Source organism: Podarcis liolepis (genome assembly GCF_965112155.1).
Source record: "Podarcis liolepis genome assembly, chromosome: 9".
Lineage (NCBI taxonomy): Eukaryota > Metazoa > Chordata > Lepidosauria > Squamata > Lacertidae > Podarcis > Podarcis liolepis.
Window position 1 is genome coordinate 71866930 of NC_139564.1, and position 19267 is coordinate 71886196.

Sequence of the window (19267 nt, forward strand, 5' to 3'; positions counted from 1 at the left end):
GCCATAAGTTGTGGGGGCACATATTTTTTTTATAAATAAATTCATTTTTGAAAAGGGGAGGGAAGAGCCTTGTCCTTTTAGAACAGCAAGCACACAGGGCTCTGTGTAATTTTGTATGGTCTTTTTCTCTGAAAAAAAAATATTTGGTGGTCAAAGCCTAACTATGTTAGACTTTGCCCTTTGGTGCTAACAGGGGGGGCAGGGGGCTGTGACTGTCTCGCTCACAGCAAGGCTGCCCAACTCTCTTACACATTCTGTGCAGATTCTATTGCACTGTATTGCAGAAAAATCAGTCGTGGATCTTTCACCGGATAAGCGCTTTCCACATCCGGTAAAGATGTACTGTACACGTTGAGGCTCAGAGGAAAATGCAGTGCTCTCCTTTTGGCCACCAAGGGCATAAACTTCGCTACTGTGGAAAGTGAAGCTGAGGGGAAGGGCGGAGACTTCGTTTCCTTCATACACCTGCGCCTTAAAAAAGACAACTCCGGTTTCCTGGAACCCGAGAGTCGCTCATTCAGGAGTCCAGGGGAGGCGGAACCATTGTGCTCAGTTGTGTTGTGCAGCGGAGATATTTACGTGCCGTACCGAAGGGATTAATTTTTGCGTTTGGAGAGCCATGGCGGGGTCCGGGGCAGAGCTAAAACCTGCCGTACTGAAGCACCGGCGAACTACACTCGAACGGGTCGAAAAGTTTATCTCCGAGATATACTTCACGGACTGCAACCTCCGGGGCAGGTGGGCTTGTGTTGGTCCGACACCTAAAGCCTTCCCCATTCTCCCCACCTGGCTTACGCAGCGCAGCGTTACACTACGGAACTCCCTCCCACAGGAGGCAGTGATGGCCACCAACTTGGATGGCTTTATAAGTGGGTTACCGTCGCAGTTTCATGGAGGAGAGGGCTATGGATGGCTACTAGCCGCGATGGCTGTGCTCTGCCTCCACAATTGGAGCAAATAACACTTGTGAATATCAGTTTCTGGAAACTGCAGGGGCGGGGGAAAGTGCTTTTGTGCTCTAGTCCATGGGCGTAGCCAGGGGGGGCAGGAAGGGGCAACTGCTCCCCCAAATCAATTAAAATCAATAAAAATGCATAGCTAACTGAGTTTCTGCCCCCCCCCAACAAAAGGCCTGCCCCCTCCTAACAAAAATAATGGCTATGCCCATGCTCAGGTCCTGCTTCCGGTTTTCCCACTGGGGCATCTGATTGCCCCCCCGTGAGAATAGAATGCTGGACTAGATGGGCCATTCCATTCAGCTATTCCACCTGGCCTTCAATTTGAATTAGCCTGATCCTCTATTCCCATTTCCCTTTCCTTTTCTATGAAGAAACCCTTCTGGGACCCCACTTTTAAGCTCTTTCCTGGTCTCCTTGCTGTCCCTAGGAGGACCAACTTGGCCAGTTAGCCCTGGTGATCATTTGATGTCTACTGGCTGGGTTTCTCCCCCCCTCCCCCCAAAAAATGACCCCTGAATTTTAGAATTTTATTGACATTGATGCTGCATTTATGTTGTGTTTTTATGCTGTTTTTAAGTCGCACTTTAACCAATGTTTTATATTTGCTGTTAGCTGCCCTGAGCCTGGAATTTTAAATCGGGAAGGGTGGGGTATAAATAAAAAATTATTTATTGATTGATTGGATCCAGTAGACTCTTCTCATGGTTATTACATTCTTAAGAACACACAGTTTGGCCTGCATGGGGGATTTGATGTGACCATATTTGTTTTTAGAAGGTGGTTGTGGCCATGTTGGGTCCAGAGAATAGCACAATATAAGTACTGTACGGTTTAAGAGCCTTTCGAGAGTCCTGTCATTTGCTGTTAGAGGCTACATGAGACTTCCAAGTTTCAAAGTGGCCCTTGTAGCCCCATCCTCTTAATCATAGAATTGTGGAGTTGGAAGTGACCCTGATGGTCATCTAGTCCAATCCCCTGCAATGTCTCAACTAAACTTAGCATTCCCGGGTTTGGACAGTTTGATCTCCAGCCATTTTAACTGTTTGCTGTGAAACATGCCATCTGATTTCTACTTCCACAGTTGGAGTCAATGCTGCTTCTGAATAAAGTGGTACCTCGGGTTAAAAACTTAATTCGTTGTGGAGGTCCATTCTTAAAAGGTACCACTTTAGCTAATGGGGCCTCCCCCCGCCGCTGCCGCCACCGTGCGATTTCTGTTCTCATCCTGAAGCAAAGTTGTCAAGCGTCTTTTTCTCCACAGTGACCCATCAGATTTATTTTATTTATTTATAATTATACTTGTACAGTGGTACCTCAGGTTACAGATGCTTCAGGTTACAGACTCCGCTATCCCAGAAATAGTACCTCGGGTTAAGAACTTTGCTTCAGGATGAGAACAGAAATTGCACGGTGGCGGCACAGTGGCAGCAGGAGGCTCCATTAGCTAAAGTGGTGCTTCAGGTTAAGAACAGTTTCATGTTAAGAACGGACCTCCGGAATGAATTAAGTTCTTAACCCAAGGTACCACTGTATACTGCAATTTCATAAAAATATCAAAGAGCTGATGACACTGAGGTGTGTGTTTGACTGCAGGTTGTTTGGTGCTTCCTGCTCGTTGGCATCTCTCTCTTGCTTTGAAACCTCACAGCGGATTCCATATGACGAAGCTGTCAGACAAGAATTTAGGCTTGTGAAAGTTGGAGACTGTTTTGGAAGCACGTAAGTATTCCTTTAGAGGCTAATGAATTAAAGGAACATACAGTGGTGCCTCGCAAGACGAACGCCTCGCGAGACGAAAAACTCGCAAAACGAAAGGTTTTTTCGTTTTCGAGTTGCTTCGCAAGACGAATTTCCCTATGGGCTTGCTTCGCAAAACGAAGCTTGCCCCGCAAGCTCCGGGGACAGCGGGAAGCGCAGCACGTCTTCCCCGCTGTCCCCGGACCTCTTCTAAAGCAAGGGGCGGCGCGGAGAAGTTCGCTTCTCCCCATTGCCAGCCCCGCAAGCTCCGGGGACAGAGGGGAAAGCACAGCGCCTTCCCCTCTCTCCCCGAACCCCTTTTGAACCAAGGGGCGGCAAGGGGGAGAAGCGATCTTCTCCCCCTTGCTTCAAAAGAGGGGACAGAGCGGCGCTTCCCCTCTGTCCCCGGACGGTCTCCATAGGAACGCATTGATTGATTTTCAATGCATTCCTATGGGAAACCGTGCTTCGCAAGACGAAAAACTCACAAGAAGAAAAAACTTGCGGAACGAATTAATTTCGTCTTGCGAGGCACCACTGTATAAACTATCCTTTCTTCATGTGCCTCCTCCATGAGATGTCTGGAAGGCGGTAACATGAGAATGGCCTTTTCTTCAGTGGCTCCCCATTTGTAGAAATACTCTCCCCAGGGAGGTTCGTCCAGCACCTTCATTATAAATCTTTAGGCACCAGACGAAAACATTCCTCTTCAACCAGGCCTTGGGCTGATTAATATTCTATGGCCTTTTTAATGTGTTTGTGGGACGAGGGGGTATTGTTTTGTTTTAACTATTTATTTTGTGCTTTTATCCTGTATTTTTATCTTGTAAACTGCCCCAAGATCTTTGGGTGAAGGATGATATATAAATTAATAAAATAAAAATATAATAGAAACACAGGAAGATGCCTTATACAGTGGTGCCCCGCAAGACGAATGCCTCGCAAGACGGAAAACTCGCTAGACGAAAGAGTTTTCCGTTTTGGAGGTGCTTCGCAAGATGATTTTCCTATGGGCTTGCTTCGCAAGACGACAATGCCTTGTGAGTTCCTGCGGGGGTTTTTTTCCTTTCCCCCCCTTTTTCTAAGCCGCTAAGCCGCTTATCGGCTGATCCGATCAGCAGATAAGCCGCTAAAAGCCGCTAATAGCGCTAATCCGCTAATCCGTCAATGGGCTTGCTTCGCAAGACGAAAAAAACGCTAGACGAAGAGAATCACAGAACGGATTCTTTTCGTCTTGCGAGGCACCACAGTACTAGTCAGACCATTGGTCTGTGTTGCTCAGTCTTGTCTACACTGACAGTGGCTCCCCGGAGTTTTGAGCGGGGAATTTTCCCCAGCCCTACATTCTTGAGTCACAGCTACGGAAATCTATGGGACGAAGCAAACTTGAGCGGAGTGCCGTTACATCACACCAGGCTGAATGCCCCATCTTTTTCCTAGGCCCTCATAAGTAACATCAATGGTGTGTGTTTTGGTTGAGCCAGGGATTTTCAGGACCCTTTTTTGATTGAAGCGTTGGGCAAACACTAATACATTTCTCGCCATCCTAGTGAGATAGTTATCTTGTGGAAATTAGAAGTATTGTTTGTATTTATTTATTTATTTATTTATTTATTAAAAGTCACCTGAAATTGTGCATGTCACTTCCCTAAGATGGCAGACTTGCTGGTTCAAAGTAGATCTCAGCATCCCCAGGGAATGGACAGGAAAGGAAGTCCACCTTCTTTGGGAAAGTGAAGGAGAGGGAATGATTTGGAGGGATGGCCAGCCTGTGCAGGTAAGTGACAACCTCATCTGCATGTGCAGAGTGCTGATCAGCTAGCGCTCATGACCGTATCAAAGTCATCCATCCTGCCCCCTTGCCCAGAGTAGAATTAAAATAGATAGATGGGCTCCTTTTAAATGGTGCTGAATTTAACTAGAGATGAAACAAGCCAGGCACATGATTTTCTTTCTTTCTCTTTCTCTTTCTCTTTCTCTTTCTCTTTCTCTTTCTCTCTCTCTCTCTCTCTCTCTCTCTCTCTCTCTCTGAAAAAACAAAACTAAGTTATTTGTTGGTGGGAGTTGGCAATGTCCACAAAGGGTTCAGAGTCTAGTATATATGTCAGGGTGTGTGAAGGGAGAAGCAGCAGATCTTGCCATGCAACTGAAAAGCCCTCACTGGCTTTTGGAAGGAAGTAGTGTATCTTTGTGCAGCATTGAATTGTCAATAGTTAGTGACAAGTCAATGATTGTGTTGGCACGTTATGCCCCATGTTCCGTTTTAACCTTTTACAAAAAGATTTAAAAACCTAAATGGCTCAAATTCAAATACTGATCAACAGTAACATCTGGACCATGGGAGCGTTTCAGCCCTAATCTTGAGTTTGTTTAAAATCTAAAACAGCTTATCTTATCTTTAGACAGTGTTGTCCATTCTTGTGTTACATTTCAGTGGTTACCTCTGATCCCCTCTCTCCCACCCGCCAAAATCTGACAGGGTTTGACGCGGGAAGGTGAGAAGACCAGCTACATTCTGACGGATAATCTAAAGGAGACGGACCCCCACAGGTGAGCAAGGAAGCCCTCTTAGCCATTCAGAGAGTTACTCTTTTGTTTTTCTAGGAAAGTCAGGTTGCCTATTTTTCTCCATTTTCTTTCAGCAATTGTTCATTTAAAAAGAAGTCAAGACCATGTTGGCTGAGGGTGAAGAGTGTCGGAAGGCACTGTGTTTGTTACCCCTGGATTAAACAGATAGATGGCTGATGAGATTGCTGACATTTTTACCTTCCCTAGCTTGACCCTGTATGTGGAGGTTGCCTGCAACAGTCTGTTTGGAGCTGGGAAAGGCAGCATGATTGCACCACCTGATCCTGACAAGAAGTTCTCCCTGCAGAAGGCAGAGCTGGTGGTCTTCAACAGGGCTGTCCATGAACTTCTGGTAGACTTTGAGATTCTTCTGGACATGGCTAAGGTAAAGCTTATGCTTCCTGGTTTGGTCTTCAAATGCTGACTGTGCACTAGAGGAAGTCGCCTCCCCCATTGCCTAATTTTGTTGTTCCTAAACTTTTTGGGGCCACCGCTCCCCTGGTTCCGTAAACTCACCCTCGGCGCTCCCTACTCTACCTAATAATAATAATAATAATAATAATAATAATTTATTTATACCCCGCCCATCTGGCTGGGTTTCCCCAGCCACTCTGGGCGGCTTCCAACAAAACACTAAAATACAATAACCTATTAAACATTAAAAGCTTCCCTAAACAGGGCTGCCTTCATATGTCTTCTAAAAGCTTAGTAGTTATTTTTCTCTTTGACATCTGATGGGAGGCCACTACCGAGAAGGCCCTCTGCCTGGTTCCCTGTAACTTGGCTTCTCATAGTGAGGGAACTGCCAGAAGGCCCTCGGCGCTGGACCTCAGTGTCCGGGCACAATGATGGGGGTGGAGACGCTCCTTCAAGTATACTGGACCAAGGCCGTTTAGGGCTTTAAAGGTCATCACCAACACTTTGAATTGTGCTCGGAAACGTACTGGGAGCCAGTGTAGGTCTTTCAAGACCAGTGTTATATGGTCTCGGCGGCTGCTCCCAGTCACCAGTCTACCTGCCGCATTCTGGATTAGTTGTAGTTTCTGGGTCACCTTCAAAGGTAGCCCCACGTAGAGCGCATTGCAGTAGTCCAAGCCTGAGATAACTAGAGCATGCACCACTCTGGCGAAACAGTCTGCTGGCAGATAGGGTCTCAGCCTGCGTACCAGATGGAGCTGGTAAACAGCTGCCCTGGACACAGAATTGACCTGTGCCTCCATGAACAGCTGTGAGTCCAGAATGACTCCTAGGCTGCGCACCTGGTCCTTCAGGGGCACAGTTACCCCATTCAGAACCAGGGAGTCCCCCACACCCACCTGCCCCCTGTACTTCTGTCTTGTCAGGATTCAACCTCAATCTGTTAGCCGCCATCCATCCTCCAACCGCCTCCAGACACTCACACAGGACCTTCACCGCCTTCACTGGTTCACTTATTCAGAACAGCACTTTGCATGACCCGCTAAGGAAGATAGTAATGCGATAAAATTCGGAACAGTAGCAATCAATTGCACATTTATTCAAATCCAGTTCAAACTACTAGTTTAATTAATTCAACAAAAATGGCAAAATTGATCAAGAGACACCAGCTTTGCAATGTCTGACAATCATTTGCACCTTTAGCAGCCCCCTGCTGGCCCCTTGCCTCATAGCACCCTCCCCCATAATCCCACTGCTACCCCCAGGGAAAGGGGTAGCCCATCCCGTTTTGTTGCCTGAGGCAAAGCAGGAAGGGGCTGCCTTGTGTTTGTTCCCCACACCCTCTCCCCTTGCTGCCTCCGCTGAAGCATCAGGGGGTGGGGTGGGTTCTGCTTCATGGATGGGCCAGCCCTGACCAGTACTGCGTACTTTGGGAACCATTGCTCTAATCAGTTAGAGGTTTGTGAATGCCCCAAGCAACTGTGGGCATCTTGGGTCCATTCAGCTCAGGATGCTCTCTGATGACTGGAGGTGGCTATCTAGGTTTTCAATCAAGGTACATTCCGACCCCTACCTGCCAAGGATTGAATCTGGGACCTTCTGCATGCAAAACATTTGTTTTCTCCATATTTTGTGAATTCACACATCGCACATCAGCTTGGATTGGGTGTTTAGTTACAGTCTGTGTGCGTATGCTTGCTTGCACACAAGTCCCACTGTTTGCTTCTTAACATATTGAGCCATAGACTTAGAAAATAGTACACTGTAAAGAAACGGAAGGTACATTCTTTCACCTTTGGTGGACGTGCCCAAGGATTAAGGCTTTCTGGGAAATGATATATAATGAATTGAAAAGGGTATTTAAATATACCTTCTTGAAGAAACCAGAGGCCTTTCTTCTGGGCATTGTTGGCCAATTGGTGCCAAAGAAGGACAGAACTCTCTTTATGTATGCTACAACAGCAGCAAGAATACTCATTGCAAAGTATTGGAAGACACAAGATCTACCCACTTTGGAAGAATGGCAGATGAAGGTGATGGACTATATGGAATTGGCAGAAATGACTGGCAGAATCCGAGACCAGGGAGAAGAGTCGGTGGAAGAAGACTGGAAGAAATTTAAAGACTATCTACAGAAATATTGTAAAATTAATGAATGATAGAATGATGTTGGATAGCAATTAAGGGGTTTCCAGCTGTAATGATTTAAGAGAATATGAAAAAAGGGTTATAAATGGGTTAAAATCTAATGGTAAGGATTTGCTGAACCAATAAATTGAAGTGGAATACAAAAAAGGGAGGTATGAGGAGGTCCGGGAAATAAGTTAAAAGAAAATAAGTAAAAGAAAAAATGTATGTTTTTAACTGTTTTTATTTTGTATTTTTCTTTTTTCTTTTTTATTTTTTCTGTTATATTTCAAAAAAAATTAATAACTATTTTATTAAAAAAAAGAAAATAGTACACTGTGGTTTGGCATCTTTAGGCAGCCTGCACCAAGCGCCAGAATATGGCAAGTGCTGCTGCCTTTAATGTTGTATTTGGGACTTGGTTTCCCTGAACAGCTCAGGTCTAGGGTACCTCAGGCCTAAACCTTTATATCTCACCTCAGTCACTGAGATAATCTTTAGGAACACCCTTGCTCTTTCTCGAAGTTGGCAAAGCTTGTTTGACAACAGTGAGAAACCAAGCCTTTAGTGCCACCGACCCCATCCTGTGGAACCATCCTGCCAACATAGGTTCAGTGAATGTTTTCTATGTCCACTTTTAAATGCCTGCTGAGTTTTTTTTTAATTTTGCCAGGCCTACGCAGGCAATTAAGAATACTTCTCCCACAATGGTTTGTTGATGCTTACTTTTAGCCTTTCTTTTTTGTTGCTGTCCCAGAAACTCCAGCAGGTGCAGAATGCTGCAGCGAGGCTCCTCACGGGGTCCCTGCCATGGGAGCATATTCACTCAGTGCTTTTGAAGCTGCACTGGCTCCCGGTGGAGTACAGGGTCAGATTTAAGGTGCTGCTTTTGACCTTTAAAGCCCTTCATGGCCTAGGACCCTCGTACCTACGGGACCGCCTCTCCCAGTATGCCCCACGGAAAGCCTCAAGGTCCATAAATAGTAACACCCTAGAGGTCCTGGGTCCTAAGGAAGTCACATTAGCTTCAACCAGAGCCAGGGCCTTTTCAACACTGGCTCTGGCCTGGAGGAATGCTCTGTCTCATGAGACCAGGGCCCTGCAGGATCTGATTTCTTTCTGCAGGACCTGTAAGACAGAGTTGTTCCGCCTGGCCTTTGGCTTGGAATCAAATTGATCCCCTCCCCCTCTTTCTTTTTTTCCTTTCTCCTTCTATGATGGAACTCCTATTTGGGGACTTCCCTGGCTTTTTTCTGGCCCATGTAGGACCAGTCTGGATAGTTGGCCTTGGTGAAGACTTGACGTTTTCATCCCAAAAAAAGTTTTTTATTTGAGTTTCTACTGAAAGGAGGCTGCATTTTAATGCTGGATTTTAATCTTGTTTTTATATCTCATTTCAATCAATAAAAACAATCAATTGTTTTTCTATCTAGTGTTAGCCGCCCTGAGCCCGGTCTTGGCTGGGGAGGGCGGGGTATAAATTATTATTATTATTATTGCTTTTAACTTAAAATTTTGTGTGTGTTTTTATTGTATGGTTTTTACCATTTGATGTTGTAAACTGCATTGATATGTTTTGTGATTTAGTGGTATATACAAAACAAATACCTAACAGTTCCTTGGTATAGGCTTGTGTGGACGACATATTTTGCCAGCACATGGTTAACGTTTTCCTGTTATGCAGCTTCTTGGGGAGGAAAATCAGCGGAGCTTCCAGGCACTTTACACAGCCAATCGGATGGTTAACCTGTGCGATGTTGCCAACCCATCGACTTTTGCTGCAGCGCACGAACTTGCCTGCTCCGTCTTCGGTCAAAAGAATGGAGAGAGTCAGCATGTCATCCACGCGATGGGCCATTGCCACATTGATTCCGGTAATAAGAAGTGCATTTTGGCACAGCGTTGTAGGGAAGGCACCAGCAATAGTGGATGGGTTGGGTGGTGGCGGGTGGTTGTTCTGAACCGCAGGCCCAACGAAGGGCTTGTGGGAGAGGTGGGATGCAGGGATACCAAATAAGGATGCCAAAAACATCAGAATGACCGGTTCTAGGTAAAGGTAAAGGGACCCCTGACCATTAGGTCCAGTCGTGGCCGACTCTGGGGTTGTGGCGCTCATCTCGCTTTATTGGCCGAGGGAGCCGGCGTACAGCTTCCGGGTCATGTGGCCAGCATGACCAAGCCGCTTCTGGCAAACCAGAGCAGCGCACGGAAACGCTGTTTACCTTCCCGCCGGAGCGGTACCTATTTATCTACTTGCACTTTGACGTGCTTTCGAACTGCTAGGTTGGCAGGAGCAGGGACTGAGCAACGAGAGCTCACCCCATCGTGGGGATTCGAACCATTGACCTTCTGATCAGCAAGTCCTAGGCTCTGTGGTTTAACCCACAGCGCCACCCTATGGCCGGTTCTAATGCTTTACTAAAGAAAGGTATAGACTTACAGCACAGCAGCAGCCTGCCAGATCTCTTAGCCTTTCAGTCGCCAGACGGACATGGCAGCAGGGAGATGGTTTGTCCACACCCAAGCAAACATGCAAACAGTCTTTATACACAAAGCAGCATACGTCACTTTGTCTAGGACTTCCCACTGCTTCACCTGCTCAGATTAGGGCATAGAAGGCAAATACCCAAATCTTACAGGGAGTTTCCCTTTCTGGGTTCAGAGCCCAGCACCCGAAGCCCGCAGATAAGGATAACATCAAAGCAAGCCAATTAGCTTATATTGAAGCCAGTGAATATAAACATATATCAGCTCATTGCTACAACAGCTCCCAATGGCACCAGCAAAGCACCAGTTCTCCTTTGGTTCAGCACAGCGGGACAGAGGTGGGCTGCCCCTCTTCCTTCTTTCCCCACCCCCAGGTGCCACTGCTGGTGAGGGAGACGGGCAAAGGAGTGGGCAGCTTGGCACCGTGTGACTGCGGTGTCCACAGTGTTGGTTAGGGCATGCCAGTTTAGGGGCTGAAACTTAATTTTTTGCAAATTTCTTCAGGGATGCTCTTTAAAATGTGTTTTGGGGTGTGGGGAATTCAAATTACTATTTTTGTGATTGGACAACATGTTTATGTCTATGTCTATGTCTATGTTTGACGAAGAAGCACATAAGCTGCTTTTGGAAAGCCAAAGAATTTCAATTTTACCTTCTGAACATGTCAGGTAACGCTGAAATAAATAGATAAAATATTAATATATAATGTAAGGGCAAGTCCTTGGCAATCATTTTTAATGAATTCTATGCAATTTTACTTACTAAGCAGAACAAAATTATATCAATTTAACCAAAATATATATTTTGAATTTCCAAGTCATCTTCCAACTTTTTAGCACCCCTCATTTTTGGAATTTGAAAGTTGAGCCCCCTGCTGCCTTGGCTAGTGTTAGGTGGTGTTGGTGAGGCAAGAGATCAAAGCAACGCCCCCTGCGCTGCCCGGCCAACAGCTACTGGATATCTGGGCGCATCTGGTGCTATTTGACAAAATGTGTGTGTGATTAGGTGGCAGGTTCACATTGTGGAAAGGGTGTTTCAACCTTGGACATTTGTGTGGGAGAGAGACACCTGCCTGATGCAATGAACTGCAAATCAGGCCAGTTTGTTTATTCTTCCTCTTGCATGGCTCTTTTCCCAAGAGTTAGGTCTTTGTTTTTTTTTTTAAATGGAATTATTTGGCAAGGACTGGATGGGAGAGGAATGGATGGAGGGGGCAGAGTTGAAGGCCATAGACTAATGAAAGCTATGAACAGCTGCAAAGAGAATGTTGTAGAATCTCAAAAATGGTCAGGCTACAAAACTAGAGACGATCTAACTGCAGTTTTTGTGCAACTCCAATTTCATGTGCCCTGACATTTTTTGTTCCTGTCTATATACTTAGACTTTTCTGCACAATCTTTTATTTTTCTTTTGGCACCATTAAAAGTGCATTTGTTTTTTCCCACTTGCTGCACACAGCTTGCATTTCTTCCTTCAAGGCCTCATTTCTGTAATGGCATAATTGCTGCACACTTCTGTCTCCATGAAAGCCTTGTGCTGACCTCAGAATCTGGGTTTTCTGGCTGCAGAATTTAGCACCTTCATTATATATCTATCTAGTCATGCATGCGACTGACAAGATTCTGATTTCTTCTGAATGCCATGTGAGAGGCTTATTTCCTGTCTCTTCTGCTATGGGGCCGGGCAAGCTAAGATTGTGACCGCCATAGGCCACGTGGGCATCATAAATGAATAAACCAGCTCCTGCCTGCAATTGTCCTCTTAGCTTGGCTGTGGCCTTATGATGAGACGATCCGTAAATGTGCTCGCAGCTGGGTGACTGTCATACGCCTGATGGAGAAGAACCCGGAGTTCACCTTTGTTTGCTCACAGGTATTATTAATATGTCTATGTACGGGAAAGGATCTAGTTTAGGTCAAGGGCTGTGTTCCCTCGTGGGTCAGCTTCTGGGGACCACATACCAGTGGTGATCAGAGCCAAAGCCACATACAGGCCCCCCACTCACACATCTCCAGCCACAGCTTCCCAGCAGCAATGCGGATTACGACTGTGTCCTGTTTGCATGAATGGGATTCTTCCCCTGCTCACTTTAGCCCGATTGCCTTGTGTTTGGTGGGGCTGAGGCACAGAGGCTGCAGGCTGGATCCAAGGAGCTAGTGATCAAACGCCCATGTTTTAGTTGATTAAATACAGTGGTACCTTGGTTTAAGGGACGCGGGTGGCACTGTGGGTTAAACCACAGAGCCTAGGACTTACTGATCAGAAGGTTGGCGTTTCGAATCCCCATGACGGGGTGAACTCCCGTTGCTCGGTCCCTGCTCCTGCCAACCTAGCAGTTTGAAAGCATGTCAAAGTGCAAGTAGATAAATAGGTACCGCTCTGGCAGGAAGGTAAACGGCGTTTCCGTGTGCTGCTCTGGTTTGCCAGAAGCAGCTTAGTCATGCTGGCCACAAGACCCAGACGCTGTACGCCGGCCCCCTCGGTCAGTAAAGCAGGATGAGCGCTGCAACCCCAGAGTCAGCCACGATTGGACCTAATGGTCAGGGGTACCTTTACCTTTGTTTAAGAACAGCTTAGTTTATGAACAACTTGGATTAAGAACGCTGCCAACCCAGAAGTAGGTGTTTTGGTTTGTGAACATTGCCTTGGAAGAAGAACATGTTCCGCTTCCTGTTGAGTGTAAATTGAGTCTCCCGCTGCTATGGGAAAGCACACCTTGGTTTAAGAATGCTTCATAGGCGCCGACTCCATGGGGCTTGAGGGGGCCCGAGCCCCCTCAAAAATTCGTTTGGGGGGGCTCCACCCCCCCCAATAATCTCCGGCGCCCCTCCAGCAGAACGCCATCGCCGCCCCTCCCCCAGCCCAAAATGCACAGGGTCGGGCTGCATGCCTCCTGCCCTCCCTCCCGAGCAAAAGCTCCACCCAATTTCCTTCGGAGCTGATTAATAGGCGCAGCACACTCTCCCCTATTCGCTCACGAGGAGGCGGCGCCACTTTATTTGCATATTCATGAGCTTATTTATTATTCATGAGCTTTCCCGGCCCCCCCAATATTTTTTATAAGTCCGCGTCCCTGGAATGCTTTGGTTTAAGAACGGACTTGCAGAACAGATTAAGTTCGTAAACCAAGGTACCACTGTATTTAATCAACTAAAACATGGGCGTTTGTATTGCAAATGGAGGTGAATGTTGCATACAGATATTTCCTACCTGGTATGACTAGAGACATTATTGCTAATGAAAAATAATTTCTGATGAAGGAACTAAATACAAAATGAAACGCTGCTCTCCTGGCAATACTATTCTATTGTCCTGGAGAACTGAAAGGGTTGCAAGCACTCTGACTGATCTGTGTTTTATAAATGAGGGGCACATTGATTGTTAGCTCAAATTTTTAGAGCCATGCTTCTCCAAATCTGGATGGTAGCACTTTTTTTTGCACACAAGTTGCAGGTGTGGGTACAGAATGACGACTTTTCATTATATTAAATTTACATTACAGGTGCCACATAATACCTGTTTCACATTGTAAGATCTGAAACATAGTGCATTTACACTTTGGAATTTCCTGCCTACTGACGTCAGGCAAACACCTTCACTTCCCTCTTTCAATGCCTCCTAAAAACATTTTTGTTTAGTAGAGCCTGTCCAGATGTGTAGAATGTAGATGTGTGTTCTAATCTGTTTTTAGTTTCTTGCTGATTTTGTTTTGTGAATGTTTTAAAGAGTCGCCTTTACTTGATTTTATTCTCTTCCTAAACCACTTTGAGGATTATTATTTTTTATTCAACAAAACGGTGTGTAAATTAATGAAATAAATAAATGAATGCGTTTGCCATTTTCAATGCAGGCTCAGCAGTTTGAATGGGTGAAGAACTGGTACCCTGGGTTGTACTCTACAATTCAGAAGTTTGCGAAAGAAGGGCGTTTCATTCCTGTTGGGGGCACCTGGGTGGAAATGGTAAGAAGGCAAGTACCCTTCTCGGTAGCTGGGCCACACAGGCGGCCTGAGGCCAGAAAGGGCAAAAATCTCACCTTTTGCCTGTGTTGCAAGTGTTGAACTGAACTTCTTTGTAGCTTAGGTTTCCAGCAGGGTAGCCAATGTGGGGACCTGCAAATGTTTCCATACGCCAGCTCCCAGCAGCCTCGGCCAGCATGGCCCTTGGTCACTGATGACCCATCTAGAGGGCACCACGTTGGCCAGCCCTGAAAAGAATCTCATTGTACTCTGTGGTCCATACTGCTTGATCTTCTCTCTGGCTGCTAGTGCCCAAAATTCTTAGATGGAGCACTTAATTTGTCTGGGATGTGCAGTTGCTCCGGTGAAGAATGCTGCCAATCTGTGCAGGTGTGGGGGGGGGTAGGAAAGAGTGATGGGCTTAAGCTTCCTGCATAGGGTTAGAGGCTTGTGATCTTCCCCCAGGACGGCAATCTTCCAAGTGGAGAATCCATGGTTCGTCAGTTCCTGCAGGGACAGCGGTTCTTCCAGCAGGAGTTTGGGAAGCTTTGCTTGGAGGTAGGTGCTCCCAGCGCCAGACGTGTCCTTTGGTCCCAGGGTGGGGTGGGGGGACTTCAGGCATGGGGGCAAAATGCAACCCTCAATCAAAAACTGAAAAAACCCAGCATAAAAACAGAACTATTAAAGTACATATAGTAACAATAGCACAGTGCTATTTAAAAGCACTTTTCTTAAAAAAATGGTTAGTTTCCCAAAGCAGTTGAATAGCCTCCACCTACCAGAAGAAGGACAAGGAGGGAACCAGCCTAGCCTCTGTAGGAAGGGATTTCCAAAGCCTGAGAGGAGCCACCACCAAGAAGACCCTCTCCTGCATCCTAACCAGTGAGGTTGTCCTGGGCATCTGATGGATCACTGCTTGAACCAGACTGCTGGGTGAGATGGACCTGTTGTCTGGCCAGCAGGGCAACCGTCACATCATTTGCTGTTTCTTTCATCTGTTTCTCTCCTGCACAATCAGTTCTGGTTGCCAGACACGTTTGGCTACTCTGCACAGCTGCCCCAAGTGATGAACGGCTGCGGGATCCACCGGTTCCTAACGCAAAAGCTTAGCTGGAACCTCGTGAACACTTTCCCGGTGAGTTGTTTTGCTGTTTTTCAGTCAAGAAAAAGTGTAATAGTTTAGAAATTTCAGGGGTCAGCAAACTTTTAATAATAATAATAATAATAATAATAATAATATAATATATAATATAATATAATATCTTTATTGTCATTGCTCCCTCTCGGGGACAACGAAATTACTTGGCTGCTCCATCCACCCAGGTAGGGCACTCCACACAAAATCAAAACAACTATAAAAACACTAATTAAAACAATACAGTATAATACAGCAAGGAAGATTAGATGACTTTCAAAGTCCAGGCTTCCCATTCAGGGCCGAGATCGCTCTGGAGAAGAAGCTGTTCTTAAGACGGCTCGTTCTTGTCTTCATTGTCCTGTATCTCCGTCCCGACGGCAAGAGCTCGAAGAGACAGTGACCAGGATGCGATGGATCTTTTACTATGTCCAGTGCCTTCCTGTGGCACCTTGTGGCATAAATCTGCTCTAAGGTGGAGAGTGGGCAGCCAACAATGCTCTCTGCTGCCTTAACAACCCTGCACAACCCCAACCTGTCCTGGGTAGTACAGCTTCCGTACCACACACATAAGCCATAAGTGAGCACGCTCTCAATGGCACAGTGATAGAAGGCAAGCAGCAGTTTCTGCGGAAGATGGTTTTCCAGCAGGGGGTCAGTCCACTGAATCTCAGACCTTGTGGGGGGCCGGACTATATTTTTATGGGGTGAAATGAATGAATTCCTGTGCCCCACAAATAACCCAGAGATGCATTTTAAATAAAAGCACACATTCTACTGATGTAAAAACACACTGATTCCTGGACCATCAGCAGGCTGGATTTAGAAGGCGATTGGGTCGGATCCAGCCCCCAGGCCTTAGTTTGCTTACCCATGGTTTAGATTGAGCAAGAAATAGCTTTTCCTTTCATTGCTTAAAAGGAGTGCCCGGGTGGGTGTTCTTCCTCAGTTGAAATCTGCCCTGTAGCATCATAGGATTATTCAAGCCATTGTTTATGAAGCTGGCTCCCCCTGCTGCTGCCACCACAAACCGTAGTTAAGATTAAGCACAGTTTAGGGTTTCGACATAGTGCTAAATCAGTGATTCCCACCCATTTGGTTCCATAAACTCATCCTCAATGTCTCCCCTCCCCTCCAAAAAACATTATTCAGAATAGTGGTTTGCAAGACCCACTAAGGAAGGTAGTACCACAGATAAATTCAAAACAGTAACAATTAATTGCACGTGTATTCAAAAAATAAATATATGCTGTGATATAATCTTGCAGCTAAGAAATTCACCAAAGACTATTGGACGAAAAATATTATGTTAGGGAGATATCACACAGGTGAAGGGGAGCAGTGGGGAGGGTAAGGTTGAATTTGGGAAATAAAATAATATAAGGGACAGCAAAGCATATAATAGATTCTTATAGAATAGTAGTATATTGTAACCAGAATAGAAGTTCAAAAGAGGAAGTAAATGTATTTTTAGTATTTCCATTATTGTAATAGTTATTATTATTTCTCATCAGTAGAAGGCAATGTTAACTTAGACTTCTTCGTTTTGCTGCCTGTATAATTTTCTTAAGTCAATTTTTAAAAAAAGACTATTGAACGAAAAATATTTTTTACAAACTCTTGCTAACAAAAACATACGGGTGAAGGAGATTTATAGCATAAAATGTTTATATATAACTACTTACCAAACACGCACAGACCTTCACCCACCACAAATGACCAGTAGCTAGTTTGTAAGAAAATCAATAGCTGTTACCAATAATGGGCTGTCTTGTGGCAACTCACAACTGAAAAGGGAAAAGCTCTGCGAGCAATAAGAATAGTAAATCTTTAAATGCAAAGTGATCAGTGCCCCTCGGAGGGGCCCCACCCCCTGCAGCCCCCTTGCCTCTTAGCATCCCCTAGGTCAGGGGTCTGCAACCTTTAAGACAAAAAGAGCCACTTGGGCCCGTTTCCGAAGAAAACAACAACTGGGAGCCGCAAAACCGGGAAGGTGACGTCGGGACGGTGCATGACTAACACACGCACCGCCCCCATGCGACGTCACAGCCAGTACAGCGCCCGCCACAGTGGGGAGTGTCGGGGCACACAGTGCGCCTCCTCCCCTCGCTAGTATCCGCCCCGGAGCCGCAGCAAAGGTGTAAAAGAGCCACATGCAGCTCCGGAGCCGCAGATTGCAGACCCCTGCCCTAGGTAGTCCCACCATCTCCCAGGGAGCAGGAGCACCTACTGTGGGAACCCCTGACATTGACTATGGGCCACAATCTTCTCTTTCAGCACAACACCTTTGTCTGGGAAGGCATTGACGGGTCCCAGGTTTTAGCCCACTTCCCACCTGCAGATTCCTATGGGCTGGCTGGTTGTGTGGAGGAGGTGAGTGAGGGCTACTTGCCCCCCGGAAGAAGGAAGTGAAGGCCAAGTTGGGGTGGGGTTTCTAGCACTTCTGAAGACCGGCAACTGCAAGGAATGTATTGCAAGGGAATGGACTGAATGACCTGGAAACCATAGCTTGTCCAAGGTGCTGGGAATTGTACCCCTGTGTAGGGAGAGGGGAGCCATGCGCTTTAAATGTGCTTTGTAGGAATGATCGCTGGGTGCAGAGCACACTCCCCCTCACAGATAAAGCCACAGCTGTCTGAACATCTTGCCCTCTGTCTAACCTTTTGCGGTCTCAGTAGTCTGCGGTGCCCTGTCTGTAACCTTTGTCTCTGAGACCTTTTGTCTCCTTGTGCAATACGCTGTGCAAGGGGAAAATGACATGCTGGAAACAGGTGCCAAAATAACTCTGTACCACCCCACGATCTCGGGACGGGAAGATGCGTAAAGGTCACAGCCCAAAATGTGTCTGCCTGGGTTTGCATATTGTGTCAATAAAAGGAGCCTCCACAGAGCTGGCCGGCAGCTTGCTTGCAGCTCACCTGTGCGCAGCTCACCTGCGTTACCAACTCCTGCCTCATGTCCTTCACTTCAGTGCTTTGCGTGTGTGGTGTGTGTCAGGTGCTGCTGCTGGTTGCTCGCGAGTAACCAGGCAGGACTCCAAACCTGTCTTTTACAGGTTTTATTGTGCAAACTATTTACATTGCAGATCTACAAAGTTCATGTCCGTCTTAGTCACTTGCAGAATCTGGAAGTGGCCCCTTCCGGCTTCTCCCCCAACGTAAGAACTTAGACACCCCAAGCCTCCACCTCCCCTCCTTGCGTTTCACCCCTCTGCGCAAGCTGGGCGACAGACATGGCGTGGGTCCCTCCTGGCCAGCCTGGCAAGGTGAGGCACTGGGGCTCTCAGCAGCATCCTCAAGCCCTTTCCTTGCTTGGCTGGCGTTTCCGCTCACCGGAACAGGAACTGCTCCTCAGGAGCTTTGGAGGCTCTCTGTATCCCAACCCTGCCTCCCTCCCCTGTTCCGAGGGCAGTCCCCTGACAGTGTGGATCAACCATATTGCCTCCTGACACCAGGCAAGCAACCTTAACTGTACTATTTTCAGTGCCTGCTTAAAAGATTTTTATTTAGGAAAGCCTATCCAGAAATGTAGAAGATACGTGGGTCTTTATTTCTTTTTAATAATATTTTGAATATTTTAAAATACAGTGGTGCCCCGCAAGACGAATGCCTCGCTAGACGAAAGAGTGGTGCCCCGCTAGACGAAAGAGTTTTCCGTTTTGGAGGTGCTTCGCAAAACAAATTTCCTATGGGCTTGCTTCGCAAGACGACAATGCCTTGCGAGTTCCTGCGGGTTTTTTCCCCTCCCCCCCCCTTTTTCTAAGCCGCTAAGCCGCTTATCAGCTGATCTGATCAGCAGATAAGCCGCTAATAGCGCTAACCCGCTAATCCGTCAATGGACTTGCTTCGCAAGACGAAAAAACCGCTAGACGAAGAGAAT

The 19267-nt window shown here is 46.5% G+C and overlaps 1 protein-coding gene across 1 annotated transcript in view; it reads left to right on the forward strand.

Annotated features, from left to right (window-relative positions):
- Positions 1–213: 213 nt before the first annotated feature.
- The window catches only part of MAN2C1 (mannosidase alpha class 2C member 1), a 36542-nt gene continuing 17488 nt past the window's right edge, over positions 214–19267 (forward strand). The window contains exons 1-11 of the mRNA XM_083460432.1: positions 214–738; positions 2553–2678; positions 4350–4473; positions 5176–5246; positions 5472–5649; positions 9493–9682; positions 12061–12167; positions 14146–14256; positions 14719–14811; positions 15272–15388; positions 17666–17761. Of these exons, the coding sequence (XP_083316558.1) occupies positions 620–738; positions 2553–2678; positions 4350–4473; positions 5176–5246; positions 5472–5649; positions 9493–9682; positions 12061–12167; positions 14146–14256; positions 14719–14811; positions 15272–15388; positions 17666–17761 (1332 nt within the window). The 5' untranslated portion in view covers positions 214–619. The remainder of the gene's footprint in view (positions 739–2552; positions 2679–4349; positions 4474–5175; positions 5247–5471; positions 5650–9492; positions 9683–12060; positions 12168–14145; positions 14257–14718; positions 14812–15271; positions 15389–17665; positions 17762–19267) is intronic.